Source organism: Vicugna pacos, chromosome 12 (assembly GCF_048564905.1).
Source record: "Vicugna pacos chromosome 12, VicPac4, whole genome shotgun sequence".
Lineage (NCBI taxonomy): Eukaryota > Metazoa > Chordata > Mammalia > Artiodactyla > Camelidae > Vicugna > Vicugna pacos.
The window spans coordinates 13,315,224-13,326,987 of record NC_132998.1 but is presented as its reverse complement, the minus strand read 5'-3'; the positions used below and the strand labels follow the sequence as shown (position 1 = coordinate 13,326,987).

The window sequence follows — 11,764 nt, the reverse complement described above, 5'->3', positions numbered from 1 at the left end:
TTGGATACGCTCTCATTTCTCTTAGATTGATATCTAAAAGTGGAATTGCTGGATCACTTGGTAAATTTATATTTAACATTTTAAGAAACTGCCAAACTGTTTTCCAAAGTGGCTGTATCATTTTTAATTCTCACGACCAACGTATAAGTGTTCCTGTTTCTCCATATCTCTCCAAAATTTCTTATTATCTATATTTTTAAATATGGCCATTCTATGAAAAACAATCCAAAAAAGCTTTTCAAAACGTTCAGTGAGGAGGCTAGAGATTTTGAGGGAAAACGACCCTTTCTCAAAAACAGATTGCGGTCCTCCAGCCGGCAGAGGGCGCTCCAAGCCAGGGCCTCTCCTCGTAGCTCCAACAGTGGCATCTTAGTGAGATTCCCGTTGCTAGGAGACGGAGATGCGCCTTTTGCTTTGGTAGACCCGCCTCACCGCTATCCCACGCTCCCTCCTGCCTGAGGACTGGGATACAAGGGTCCATCACCCTCCAGGGGCAGTTCCAGAAGGCTCCCTTCTAGAGACATTTTCCTCCTACCGCCTCTAGCGCTGGCCCTGGCAGGCCGAGGATCCTCGCCGAGATCCAGTCCCCTACACAGCCATGTCTAAGAAAGGGAAAAAGGCCAAGATGCCCCTGTCCGATGAGGAACAGCTGCTGCTGTTTCAGCAGAAGTTGCTGGCAGAGGAGGAGATGGCCAAGAAAAAAGAGAGGCTTCTGAACCAGTTCTTGAAGGTGATGGATTTTTGCATTACTCCCTGCCCAAACCCTACCCACTCCCTGCACTGGCCCCTTTTGCCTTGACCCTGTCGTTGTGGTGGCCTCATTTTTATGCTGGCCTCCCCTCCTCTGGAAGACTTAAGACCCAGATATACTTAGATTTCAGGCAATATTGTTTGGGGGAAGAGGCATTTCTCTGTGAAGTATGGAGGGAGGGAGGTGGTCTAGAGCTTGGCAATCACAACTGAGCCCCAGAACTGGGACAGTGGGTGCTATCAGCTGTCTGAGCTCTCTGAAATTCTGACATTCTCCCTGGAGATGGGTCCTTACAAACAACATCCTGCTCTGATGCCTCCACTCAGAAGGAAATTCACCCTTACCATTCTTAAAATGCCATTGGGCTGTTCTGTCTTACTTCAGACCCTCCGAAAATGGGAACAGGAACTCCTGAATGTTAGCCACCAGGAGCTTTGGTCCCTCAGAAAAGACAAAAGGCAGAGTGGCAGTTGACAAATTAAGTGTGATCTTGTTTGTTGTACCGTATCAGGGCTTTTAACCCTGACCTCCCAGCGGGGATATATTTATTCCTTCGCACAGGACAAGCTGGCCAAGGAGGAGCACAATAGTGCTCTGAACCTTAATAAGATTAACACGCAGTGGAGAATGGTCCTTCGGGAAGTCAAGACCAGAGAGCTTCATAAAGATATTGAGATCCTCAGCCAAACATTTGAACGAGTGGTGGACTGCAAGGACAGTGTCATCAAGGCAAGTGCTCTTCCCAAGGGAACACTTGAATTTGGCTGCTTTGATCTCTTCTCTTAACAAAATGGGCTGAGTGAATTAATTAATTAATCGAGCCCTAACAAGACACAACCTGTGATGAAGCCAGGCTATTGGTGATTTCACTGAAATGAAAAATAGACTATTGGGCTGTCATCCCTCTCCCTCCCTTAGAGGAGCCATTCTCCTTGGTCATCTACTGCCTCAAACCAGTACAGAACAATATTAGAGTTGTAAGGCACAGTAGACATCACCCAATGCCCTGAACTTAGTCCTACACCTTCATTTTAATGAGAAAACACTCAGTTCCAGAAAGAGGAACCAGCCTGCCCAAGGTCACACAGCAAGTCAGTGAGAGGGCTGTGATGAAAGCACAATTTTGATTCGCACTCTAGCGCTTTATTCAGCCAAATTCTGTTTGGCCTCTTTGATTCAACTTCCGTGGCCCTGGATGAGGTTGAGAAGATCTCCATTGGTAAGAGTTCTGGCTCTCTGAGCAATTCAATTAGCCATCCTTACACTCTTGGGAAGTTCTTGAGTTGAGTCCATACCATCTTTTTTTCTAAGGGGTTTTTCTCTTGAGTTCCAAATCCCTATATTCAGGATCCCTAGATATCTGTTCCTGGCTGTTGCACTGTCCTCACAACAGAATTCATGAGCTCCCCCTTCCCTAGCCAGCCCCATTCGCCATCCACCACAATCTGGTCTTCCTCATACTCTATTCGGGTAGCTGACGCCATTCACCAAATCACCCAATCCAGGAATCTGGGAATCATCCTAGCTTCTGCCTCCATCCCTGACTTCTGTTACTAAGTCTCGTATAAATCTTCTCCTTAAGTATTTTTCAAAGTCACACCCTGCTCTTCCCTACTGGCCTGCTGTAGTTGAGACCTGGGCATTATTTCCCATGTGGACTACTGCAATAGTCTCTTATCATCCAGCCTTTGTGCTCATCTGCCTCCGGATGATTGTCTACACAGCCACCAGGATTGTTTTTCTAAAACAAAACTCTGATCCTGTTACTCCACTACTTAAATCTCCTTAGTGGCTCCCCTCTTCTGCAGCAAAAGATCCAAGCCCCATGGAAAGAACATCAGAGCCCTTCATGATCTTGCCTCTACCTGTACCTTTCGCATAGCCAGCCTTCCTTCCTTCCTGTACCTTTGCACATGCTATTCCCTCTATCTGGAATTCTCTTTTCCCCATCTCCTCACTCTTCCAGGAACACTCACACTCTTCCTTTAAGAGTGATACAAATGACATCTCTCCTGTGAAGCCTTCCCTACTGCTCTTAGTCAGATGTAGGCATTCAGTCCTTTATATCCCATTATCACTGGGAAATCATCCACCTCATAGCATTTTGCATATGATACTGTAATTTTCTGTTTATATAACTTTTCCTACTGCAAGACTTCAAGCTTCTTTGGGGGGCCGTGAGAACATCTTTCCATCTCTGAATCCTCAGCATCCAGCATGGTGCTGGTACATAGCACGTTTAGTAAACATCTGTTGAGTGAGTGAACAGTCTTCCATTATCAGCACCTATTTCATAAATCCTTTTCATAATAAATACACGAGGTGAAAGCTAGTTCTGGGGTAGTTTATGGTGAGTGGATCATGTGGGCATTCAGTAAATGCTTTTTTTGTTTTTGTTTTTGTTTTTTCTGGGGGGTGGATAATTAGGTTTATTTATTTATTTAGCTATTCTGGTGGAAGTACTGGGGATTGAACCCAGGACTTTGTGCATGCTAACTAAGCATGTACTCTAACCACTGAGCTATACCCTCTCCCTGCTCTCTTGTAAATACTTTTTTGTTTTACTCACTTTAATTTTAATTTGTTTTACTCTTTTTAATAGGTAATTCATTCACATTATTCAAAATTCAAAAGATTAAAAAAGTTATATAGAGAAAAGTTCCCTTCCACTGGTGCCTTTCAGCCACCCTATGCCCCTCCCAATAATTTTAGTTTCATGAGTAAACCTTTGTTTTACACAAATGGTAGTATTACATACTGTTCTACCCGTTGCCTTTTTCACTTAATAATATATCCTGGGGATTATTCCACATTAGCCCATAAAGAGCTTCACATTTTTTGTTTTACAACTGCATAGTATTTTGTATTTTAGTTCAACACGTTAATTTGTCTTCAGTATTTCCTGTGTCTGGTAATTCCATCTAGAAGCTCACAGATGTTGTGTTCTTCCAGTAGAAGGTACATTTGTGATGTTAGCAGCTGACGATTATCCAATTCACTGGGGATTGCAAAGTGCTGATTTGCTAATAGCATCATTCATTTTTCATTTATTAGTTTCAATACTTCTGTAAAAAGATACTTCCTATCATTTATAATTCAGTGACCCAGAGGTATAGTTTATATAAGAAATGCTTGACTCTTTCTGTTCCCTTTATAAACCAGTTAAAAAAAAATTGATTGTCTGCCATCCTCTAATGGTAACTGATTTTTCTAAAGCATCCTGATACGCTCATAATCAAACAGGTTGACATTTTTTTCAGTCCACTGCAGTTCTTAACCTTATTGATGCTCACACTGTCCCTTTTTTTGTGCCCGTTATCTACTGCCACGTAACAAACCATTCCGAAATTAGTGACTTGAAACAACATCTTATTTAATTCTCTGTGAACTGTAGGTTGACTTAGCTTACCAGGGAGGTTCTTGCCTGGCATCTCTCATGGTTTTCAGTCAGATGTCGGTTGGGGCTGCAGTCATCTGAAGGCTTGACTGAGCTGGGTGTCTTACGCTGACTGGCAGTTGAGTCTGACTGTCAGCTGGGAATTCAGCTGGGCTGTTAACTGTAATGCTTTCACATGGCCCCAACAGGCACTGGCTTCTCACATTCAAAAGTGGGAGAACCAGTACTCCCAGAGCCAAAGAATTGGCACTAGGAATGGAGTTGGGGGAAGGAGATGCCATTCATGCCACCCAGCTAGCCAGCTGAGTACATTTTTATTTCCTCACGCAGATGTCATTCAGCCAAAATGGTAACTCTGTGCTTTCTATACAGTCTTTAGCGAAGGACCTGTCAGAAGCGGAGGAGCAGTATGCCCACGCCCTGCGCAGCCACCTGCACAACGTCGACCAGCTCCTGGCTCTGCAGAGATGCCGGCTCAGCCTCCTAGAGGAGAGTTACAACATGGAGCTGGAGGCCCTCACCAAGGAGTTTGAGACAGAAAGGTGTGGGGGCCTAAGAGGAGATGGGGGATTGAGTATACAGGAGTATCCAGAGCCTGTGTCAAGGTGCTGCCTGAAAGCAGCCACCCACTTTCTTTCTTTTTTTTTTTTTCTTTTCTTTTTCACAAACATTTTGGGGGCGGTAGGTAATTAGGTTTATTTATTTATATTTTAATTTTTTTAACAGAGGTACTGGGGATTGAACCCGGACCTCATGCATGTTAAGCATGCACTCCATCACTGAGCTATTCCCTCCCCACCCCATTTTCAACTATCAAAATCCTACCCATCTACCTACTCAGGGGACTTATCCCTGTAACTTTTCTGCTTTTTTATTTTTGTACCATATGAATGTATTACCTATTCAGAAATCAAAATAATCTTATTCATTCTTTCTGGCCCTAAAATGAATAGAACTCACTCTCCCTCTGTTTGTCATCAGACCTAGGAGTTTATACCATTCATATAGTTTTATTACATACTGCTTTGAGTTGTCATTATTGGTTCATATGCTTTATCCCTCAGAGCAAGAACAGTGTCTTGTCTCCTATAGGAAGACAATTATTGACCAACATGAAAAAGAGATTCACTACCTACAAGATGTTTTCATGGCCATGGAACAGAACTATATAGATTCTGAGTATGAAAGCAAGCTGGAGTTCCAGAGCATGTGGGATGATCTCAAAAACAAGGTACCAAGGGAGAGCAGTTAGGCAGGAACGGGGAGAGAAGTGAGAGAAACGTGCTCAAGGGTGGTAGAGCTAGAAGAGATCCCTTTAACCAATGTAGTCAATAAAATGCCTGCTGCCAATATACGTACCCCTACTGCTTTTTGTAATTTTGTGAAAATTGGCGGGGAGGGAGGACTACTTTGAAATGTCTAGGAAATGCATTTAAGAGCTAAAACGCACCAAGGAGATCATATGGCCTCACCCCTGTGGTTTGTAACTAAAGAAAGTAAGGCCCAAAGAAGTGAAATGACCTGTCAAAGTCATGCTGCTGGTTTGTGGTAGAGCCAGGAGAGGCCAGGTCTCCTGCCCTGGGGCCCCAAGAGCTTTCCACCATCCTGGAGGGTGCAGACTTAGCCAACCTGAAGCTCTGGTTTTGGGGAGTGGCGGGGGGGGGGGGTATTTTGCCCCACAGTGTTTTATAAAAAATTTTAATAAGCTTCCTACATTTAAAAATTGGGAGATTTCACATAAAAATCCAAAAATTCAGCTTCCCTTGACAAATTTAAAGATCTGATAACCCTGGGCCATATTTCCAAATGGGGACATTCATGTGGAGCTGAGCAGCTGTGCCCCCTCCCCCCACCACCATTGGAACATTTCCTCTCTGGTTCACCACAGGCCCCATGTAGCCCACAGCGCTTATTTATATCATCTGCCTGGTCTTTGTAGGCATTTTCACTGGCGACCTCTGTACCATGCTGTGTTACAAACAGCTCAAGAGGGGGAGGTTGCTGGTAGAAGTAAAAGGGTGCTATTAGGGTAATTCCAAGCACTGGCTCTATTGGGGCCACTTCCTAGAACTTAGAAGAGAAGCACTTTCTAAGACTGCAACTGGAGAATATAGTTGAAGATCTGTGGAGAAGGTTCCAGGATGCACTCAAGAATTACACTGACGCCACAGAAGATCGAAAGATTGCCTTCGAGACTCTACAAGTGAAGGACGAGAAGAGCTCCAAAGAGATTGAAGCACAGATGAAAAAAATACAGAGACTACAGGTTAGTGCAGCACGTGAGTCACTGCTGTAACTGCTCCGTTATCCCCTGCTCTTCTTTCCCCAGTTTCCACAGGGCCTTGTCACTGGTTGGGGAAAGATGGTATGCTCTGATTTCAGTCCCCAGCCAGTCTCACCGAAGACCCTCACCTAGTCAAGTGTTTCCTCTAATCCGCTCTGTTCCTTTAGGATTCCATAATTATTTTGAAAGGCAAGATCATGGTACACAGCCGGGAGAGTGAAGAACAGAACCAGGACATTCGTAATGACAAGGAACTGGTCCTTGTACAACTGCGAAAACTTAAGGCCCAAAGGACTCAGGCCCGGAGAATATCACAAGAGAACTTAGTCAAACTCACCCTGGAAAGTAACGCCACCCTCAAGGCCCTGAGAATGGCTGTTGACAAGGTAACAAAGGGGAGAGGGCAGTCAGAATAAAACCAAGGAACCTGGCTCCCTGCGAAGTGAAAGGAGTTTGGGAGAGGTGGAGGGCTTCCTCCTGCTTCCTACCCAAGTGGACACTTGGAATACCTTTTGTTTTCCATGTTCCCTCCCTCTCACATTTTAAATTAAATGAGTTAATGATGAATGAATTTTAGAAGAATATATAATACTTGCAGTTGTGCTTGGCACATAGTAAGCACTCTTGGGTTAGATGTGTTTATTACTTTTGACTTCCATTTAGATAAGTAGCTTCCCTGGATTGAAGCAGGAGAACCAACTCAACTATTTCCCCTTCCCACCCCCTTTCCTAATAAAAGGTTTCTTCTTGCTTCCAATAGGGTGAAAAGATCCTTAAACTGGCTGAAATATGTAGGAAATTTGAAACAGAGGAAGAAAAAGTGCTGCCTTTTTATTCGTCAGTATTGACTCATGAGGAGCAGGAGGAGATAGAGGAAATTAACCCAAAGGAGTTTAATGATGAGCTGGCAAAGGTAAAGTTCCTAGGGCCCCGGGGCCGTCGCCCAGGGCCGGGGATGACAGAGCATCGGGCTGCACTTGCCAAGGGTCCTACCACACACCTTCTCCCTTTAATTCAACTCCCAGGTGATAATGGACTACACAGGGATGGAGAATTTCTGGAAAAGGTACAACAAAGTGAAACTAGAGCAACTGAGCCTCCAACACAGACGTGCCCAGTTGTTAGAAATCAATGAGAAGCTGCGGGAGATGCTCAGGCAGTACTTGGATGGCATCTCAGTGAGTGATGAAGTGCTGAGCCAGCTCAACCCACTCTTCATCGTCAATCATCGCAGCAACCTACCCCAGCCCTTGTCCACGCCTGCAGCCCAGCCAGGTGACAAAAAACCTCCAACCACTTACATCATTGAAGCAGCCCATGTGATCTCCCACATCCTGTGATACAAGAAAATCTCTTTTCAACCCCCAGAGAGTGTTTTGAGAGACCTGAGAATTTTGCTATTAAAAGGCTCCATGGAGTTTATGAGCTTCTTCTATCTTTGCTGTACTGGATAGAATAGTCTTCTTGGAAGATGCTAGGAATACAGCGGCACTAGGGAGTAGAGAGAATGGCTAGGCAACTACCAGGAGGCTTACTTCTCATTGATGGATTTATTGCTCCTCAGAGTCAGGACACTATGGGAGCCAAAACCCATACCTTCAGGACCTAGAGATCCTATGGTCCTAGGGGTGAGTTAGGACTGGAAGAGGCCAGGAGAAGTGATCCAAAGCCTCTAACCACACCCATGCCAGGCAAGACCCAACTCAGAATGCCTTTTTCCCCAGCCCTTTACCTCATTCCCGCTTACACAGATCGAAAAGTATCCGGTGAAGAATGCAGAGAAGGTTTTTAAAAATTATTATTATTTATTATTTCTTTTTGCTCTTGTTTCGTTTCTCTTCCTTGAGCTTCTTTTTGGAAACTTTAGGTGTGCTGGCCTTTCTGTATAGGTGATACCCAATGAGGCCCAGAAGGGCAGGCACCATGGCCATGCCTACCAGAGGCAAAATGCCCTTCACCAGCTTTTGCCAGTAGTTGGCTCGGATCAGTGCAATCAGCTCCACGTCAAAATGCAGCACTGCATCCGCTGAAGGCAGAGAGGAGGTGAGGGTTAGAATCTCTGTACATTTTATCCAGGACCCAGAATCTGAATGAAAACAGGGAGGGCAGACCACACCACAGCAACAACTACGAAGCTGGCAAGATTTAAATCTGGAACTGAATTCTCTTAAAGGCAGAGGCAGAGGAGGGTTATGAGGCTCTCTAGTGATAGTCACGTTTACCCAAAACATACAAGTTGTGCCTTATGTTCAGTGGCAGGTTTCTGACGGGGCAGAAGAACTTTCGGTGGATCTGCAAAGTACAGGCTGTTCTCCATTTATACGTTAGAGAACCACTGTACTAACTGTATTCCATTCCCAAACAGCCACATGGATAGAATCTTTGTGGGGCTGAAATTAATTGGATTTAAACTAGACTTTTAAAAATTTCACCAACCAATAAGCACACTCAACATGACTGTTAGAAAAATATAGGTGTTTCAACATAAGGGCTAGAGAGGAAGGAGGATGTGGTTTAAGAAGAAGTAGGGGAATGAAAAGGAGTGAGTTGGGGGAGAAATGCAAATAGAAGCAGCACTGGAAATGAGGTAACAGAGCTTTGGGTAAAAGAATTTTTCTTTAGCCCTCCTGGCCCTTCTGTCTGGATCTCCATCTAAGCCAGAACTAGGATAAGAACTTTTATCCCAGTACTCTGAGGTATAATTCATTTTAGCAATAGAACATTTCTTATAGCCAAAAGCAAGTGATATGCATCTTGGGAAATCTGTCCAACCTCAGGCCTTCAGGAATAGGTATCAGCAGTGACCTGTGAAGGCTTTTAAAGTTATGGGGCAGGCTTGGCTTAAAACAAGTTGTTTTTTGTTTTATTTTGTTTTGAATTTCTTGACGGTGATCACTTTTTCTGTCTTGTCCCTAGTGGATGCTGAGAGGAATAGTTGTGATGTGGTGAGAAGCCATGCCAGCTGCATAAATGAGTTTGGAGTTGTAGGAAAAAGACAGAAGTCCAGAGTTCTTGGAGAGGTGGCACAGGCAGCAGACCCATGTGTCTCAAGCAGCCGTCTCCTCCCTAAAAGTTGCTGGCTGCCAGAGGGCAAGCCAGGTTGCTTTAACAGACATGTCTCTAGTCCCTGCTGGTGATCTGAGAAGGAAAAAGGTGGCCCTGCAGAAGGAGGCCTCAGCCACTCCTGAAGCTTTCAGCAAACTGGGTTTAGACCTTCGCAAGCTCCAGAGTATGTGACTCCTCGTAGCTCTTAGGGTATTTTGAATGCCTCAGGAGATGCCTAGTCAGATTACCTGGGATAGATGGCGGAAATCCCCGTTTTCCATAGGCCAAGTCAGAAGGAATGATTACCCTTCGCTTCTCTCTGCGGGAAGGAATGTGAGTCATAGCCAGAGGTGAGGCCAAGGATGCCAGCCACCTCAGTCCCTCTGAAGCCCCACCAGCAAAACCCTCTGGATAGTCACACCCAAAATGTGAACCTTCCCACCTGAGCAGCAAATAGGTTGACCAGAAACAGTGTCCATCCCCTGACATGTATCAACTCCTCCAACAAAACCCACAGCCAGAAAGCCTGAGGCTTTATCCAAAGCCTCAGTACCCAGTGACCTGACCTGCCCTGCCCAGTGTGAAGCCAGGGCCCATGCTCCTGCCTCCTCTAGGACCAAGGATAGCAGAGATAGCCTCCACCCATGCAGAGGGGGTACCTAAGCCCACCCCTGCACAGATACTCACCCCACACACATGTCCAGAAGGCTCTGCTCCAGACCTTGAAGAAGAAGACACAACTCAACAGGAAACTACCTCCATTCCCCAAATCCCAGGAGAGGATCGAAGACTCCCCCTTAACCCTCAGATGAGCTCCCCACTTCTCAAATCTCTGGTTTCCAGTGTGGTATGGGGCAAAAGGAGTCCTAGAAATGGGGCGTGAACCTCAGGAGGTGGCTGGTGGAGCCCTGGGGTCTTATTCCAGCCAAAGTAGCTTAAGGGTTACTAAGAAAGGGCTTCGGTTGGAAATAAGTGGAATGGGAGGTACAGTTCACATACCTGGTATCACCTGCTTTTGGCCAAGTTCTATAACCAGAGGGTCTCTGGTCAGAGAAGTGTCAATGATGCGGCCGTCTACCAAGCTGCCCTGCAGGGAGAGAGCATCCAGAGCGCACACCTAGTACCTCTCCCTCCCAGCAGGGCGCGCAAACACCTGGGCCTCAGGCTGCGGCAACCCCCGGGCAGCTGCAGTTTAGCATTCCCCTTGGGGCAGAGAGGAACAGGAAGCTCCATAAGGGCTGGCACTTCGCGGATATCTCTCCACCCTTCACTTCTCGGTGCCAGTGCCGGGGAGGAACTGGCAGAAAAAGCAGGGAGGGAAGAGGGGCGCCCCTCCCCCCGCCACGTGCTGGGCGACCCCAGAGCGGGAGTTGTTACTCCCGAACCACTTGCCACGTGTCCATGCCAAAGCTGACGTGTTTCAGCAGGGTGACGCCCCCTCCCCCCAGGCCCCGCCTCGGTCCCCCAGGCCCTCACCGTGTAGTGTATGTGAAGCGTGTCTCCAAAGGCAGCAGGCTCAGCACAGGGTTCGGGGGGCTCCACCTACGATCGCACTACAGGAGTCACGGAGGCTCCTCCAAAGATCCCGTCCTTGCCCCTGGACTCGGCACCCCTGATTCAGTCCCCGCACTTCCTCTCCTCCCCGCTCCTAGGTTCGTTTAGACCCCAGTATTCCCCCCATAAGGCCCGACCTCTGGGGCACCCTGGTCTATCTCCTCCTCACCAGGGTCTCCACTTGGAGGGTCCGGACGGGACTTTCGGTTTCGAACCCGGCCTCAGCCCGGCACGCTGCCCCACCGAGCAGCAGCAGCAGCAGCAGCAGACGGAGCTGGAGAAGTGAGGGGCGCAGGGTCATGACTGGATGCGGGGCAGGGATCAGGGCACCCAGGACAGGCTGTTGGGTGGCAGCTGCTAGGACAGCAGTTTCTTCGGCGCCCAGGCCAGACTGGACGGGACGGGGCGGGTCGAGACGCGCTAGCTCCTCCTCCTGCAGCCCTTCCTCCACCTTGTCCCCACCTCCTGGAGGGAGGAGGCCGCGGGAGCTCTCCCTTCCCTCTAAGATCGGGAGGTTACATATTCTAAGCTGTCCGTTATCCGTTCGGTCCCATAACAAGGGGGCTGGGTCACATTAGTAGCACCCACCTACGATTACCTATTGTGTTTCAGACACCTGTCTGTAATCCTCAAAACCTAAAAGGTAGGCAAAATTGTTTCCAATTTACAGATGAGGAACTAGGTTTTCAGGTTAAGTAGCTGCGCAAGGTCATCTCTGGTGACAGAGACAGGA

At 46.8% G+C, this 11,764-nt stretch overlaps 2 protein-coding genes across 3 annotated transcripts; one reads left to right on the top strand and one right to left on the bottom strand.

Moving 5' to 3' along the window:
* The first annotated feature begins 401 nt into the window (after positions 1 to 401).
* Positions 402 to 7,854, top strand: DRC2 (dynein regulatory complex subunit 2). The gene is made up of 8 exons (XM_006202926.2): positions 402 to 730; positions 1,313 to 1,480; positions 4,521 to 4,690; positions 5,241 to 5,379; positions 6,217 to 6,414; positions 6,600 to 6,818; positions 7,193 to 7,345; positions 7,458 to 7,854. The coding sequence occupies exons 1-8, from the start codon at positions 599 to 601 to the stop codon at positions 7,770 to 7,772; spliced, it is 1,494 nt and encodes a 497-aa protein (XP_006202988.1). The 5' UTR covers positions 402 to 598; the 3' UTR covers positions 7,773 to 7,854.
* A 361-nt stretch (positions 7,855 to 8,215) lies between these two features.
* Positions 8,216 to 11,764, bottom strand: FKBP11 (FKBP prolyl isomerase 11). 2 transcript variants are annotated; one of them, XM_006202925.4, is made up of 6 exons: positions 11,201 to 11,676; positions 10,954 to 11,019; positions 10,477 to 10,564; positions 10,165 to 10,198; positions 9,726 to 9,796; positions 8,216 to 8,458 (listed from the first exon to the last, which is right to left on the bottom strand). In XM_006202925.4, the coding sequence occupies exons 1-6, from the start codon at positions 11,330 to 11,332 to the stop codon at positions 8,241 to 8,243; spliced, it is 609 nt and encodes a 202-aa protein (XP_006202987.1). In that variant the 5' UTR covers positions 11,333 to 11,676; the 3' UTR covers positions 8,216 to 8,240. The 2 variants fall into 2 exon arrangements, with proteins under 2 accessions (XP_006202987.1, XP_015093564.1); XM_015238078.3 differs by lacking the exon at positions 10,954 to 11,019 and having other exon boundaries at positions 11,201 to 11,764.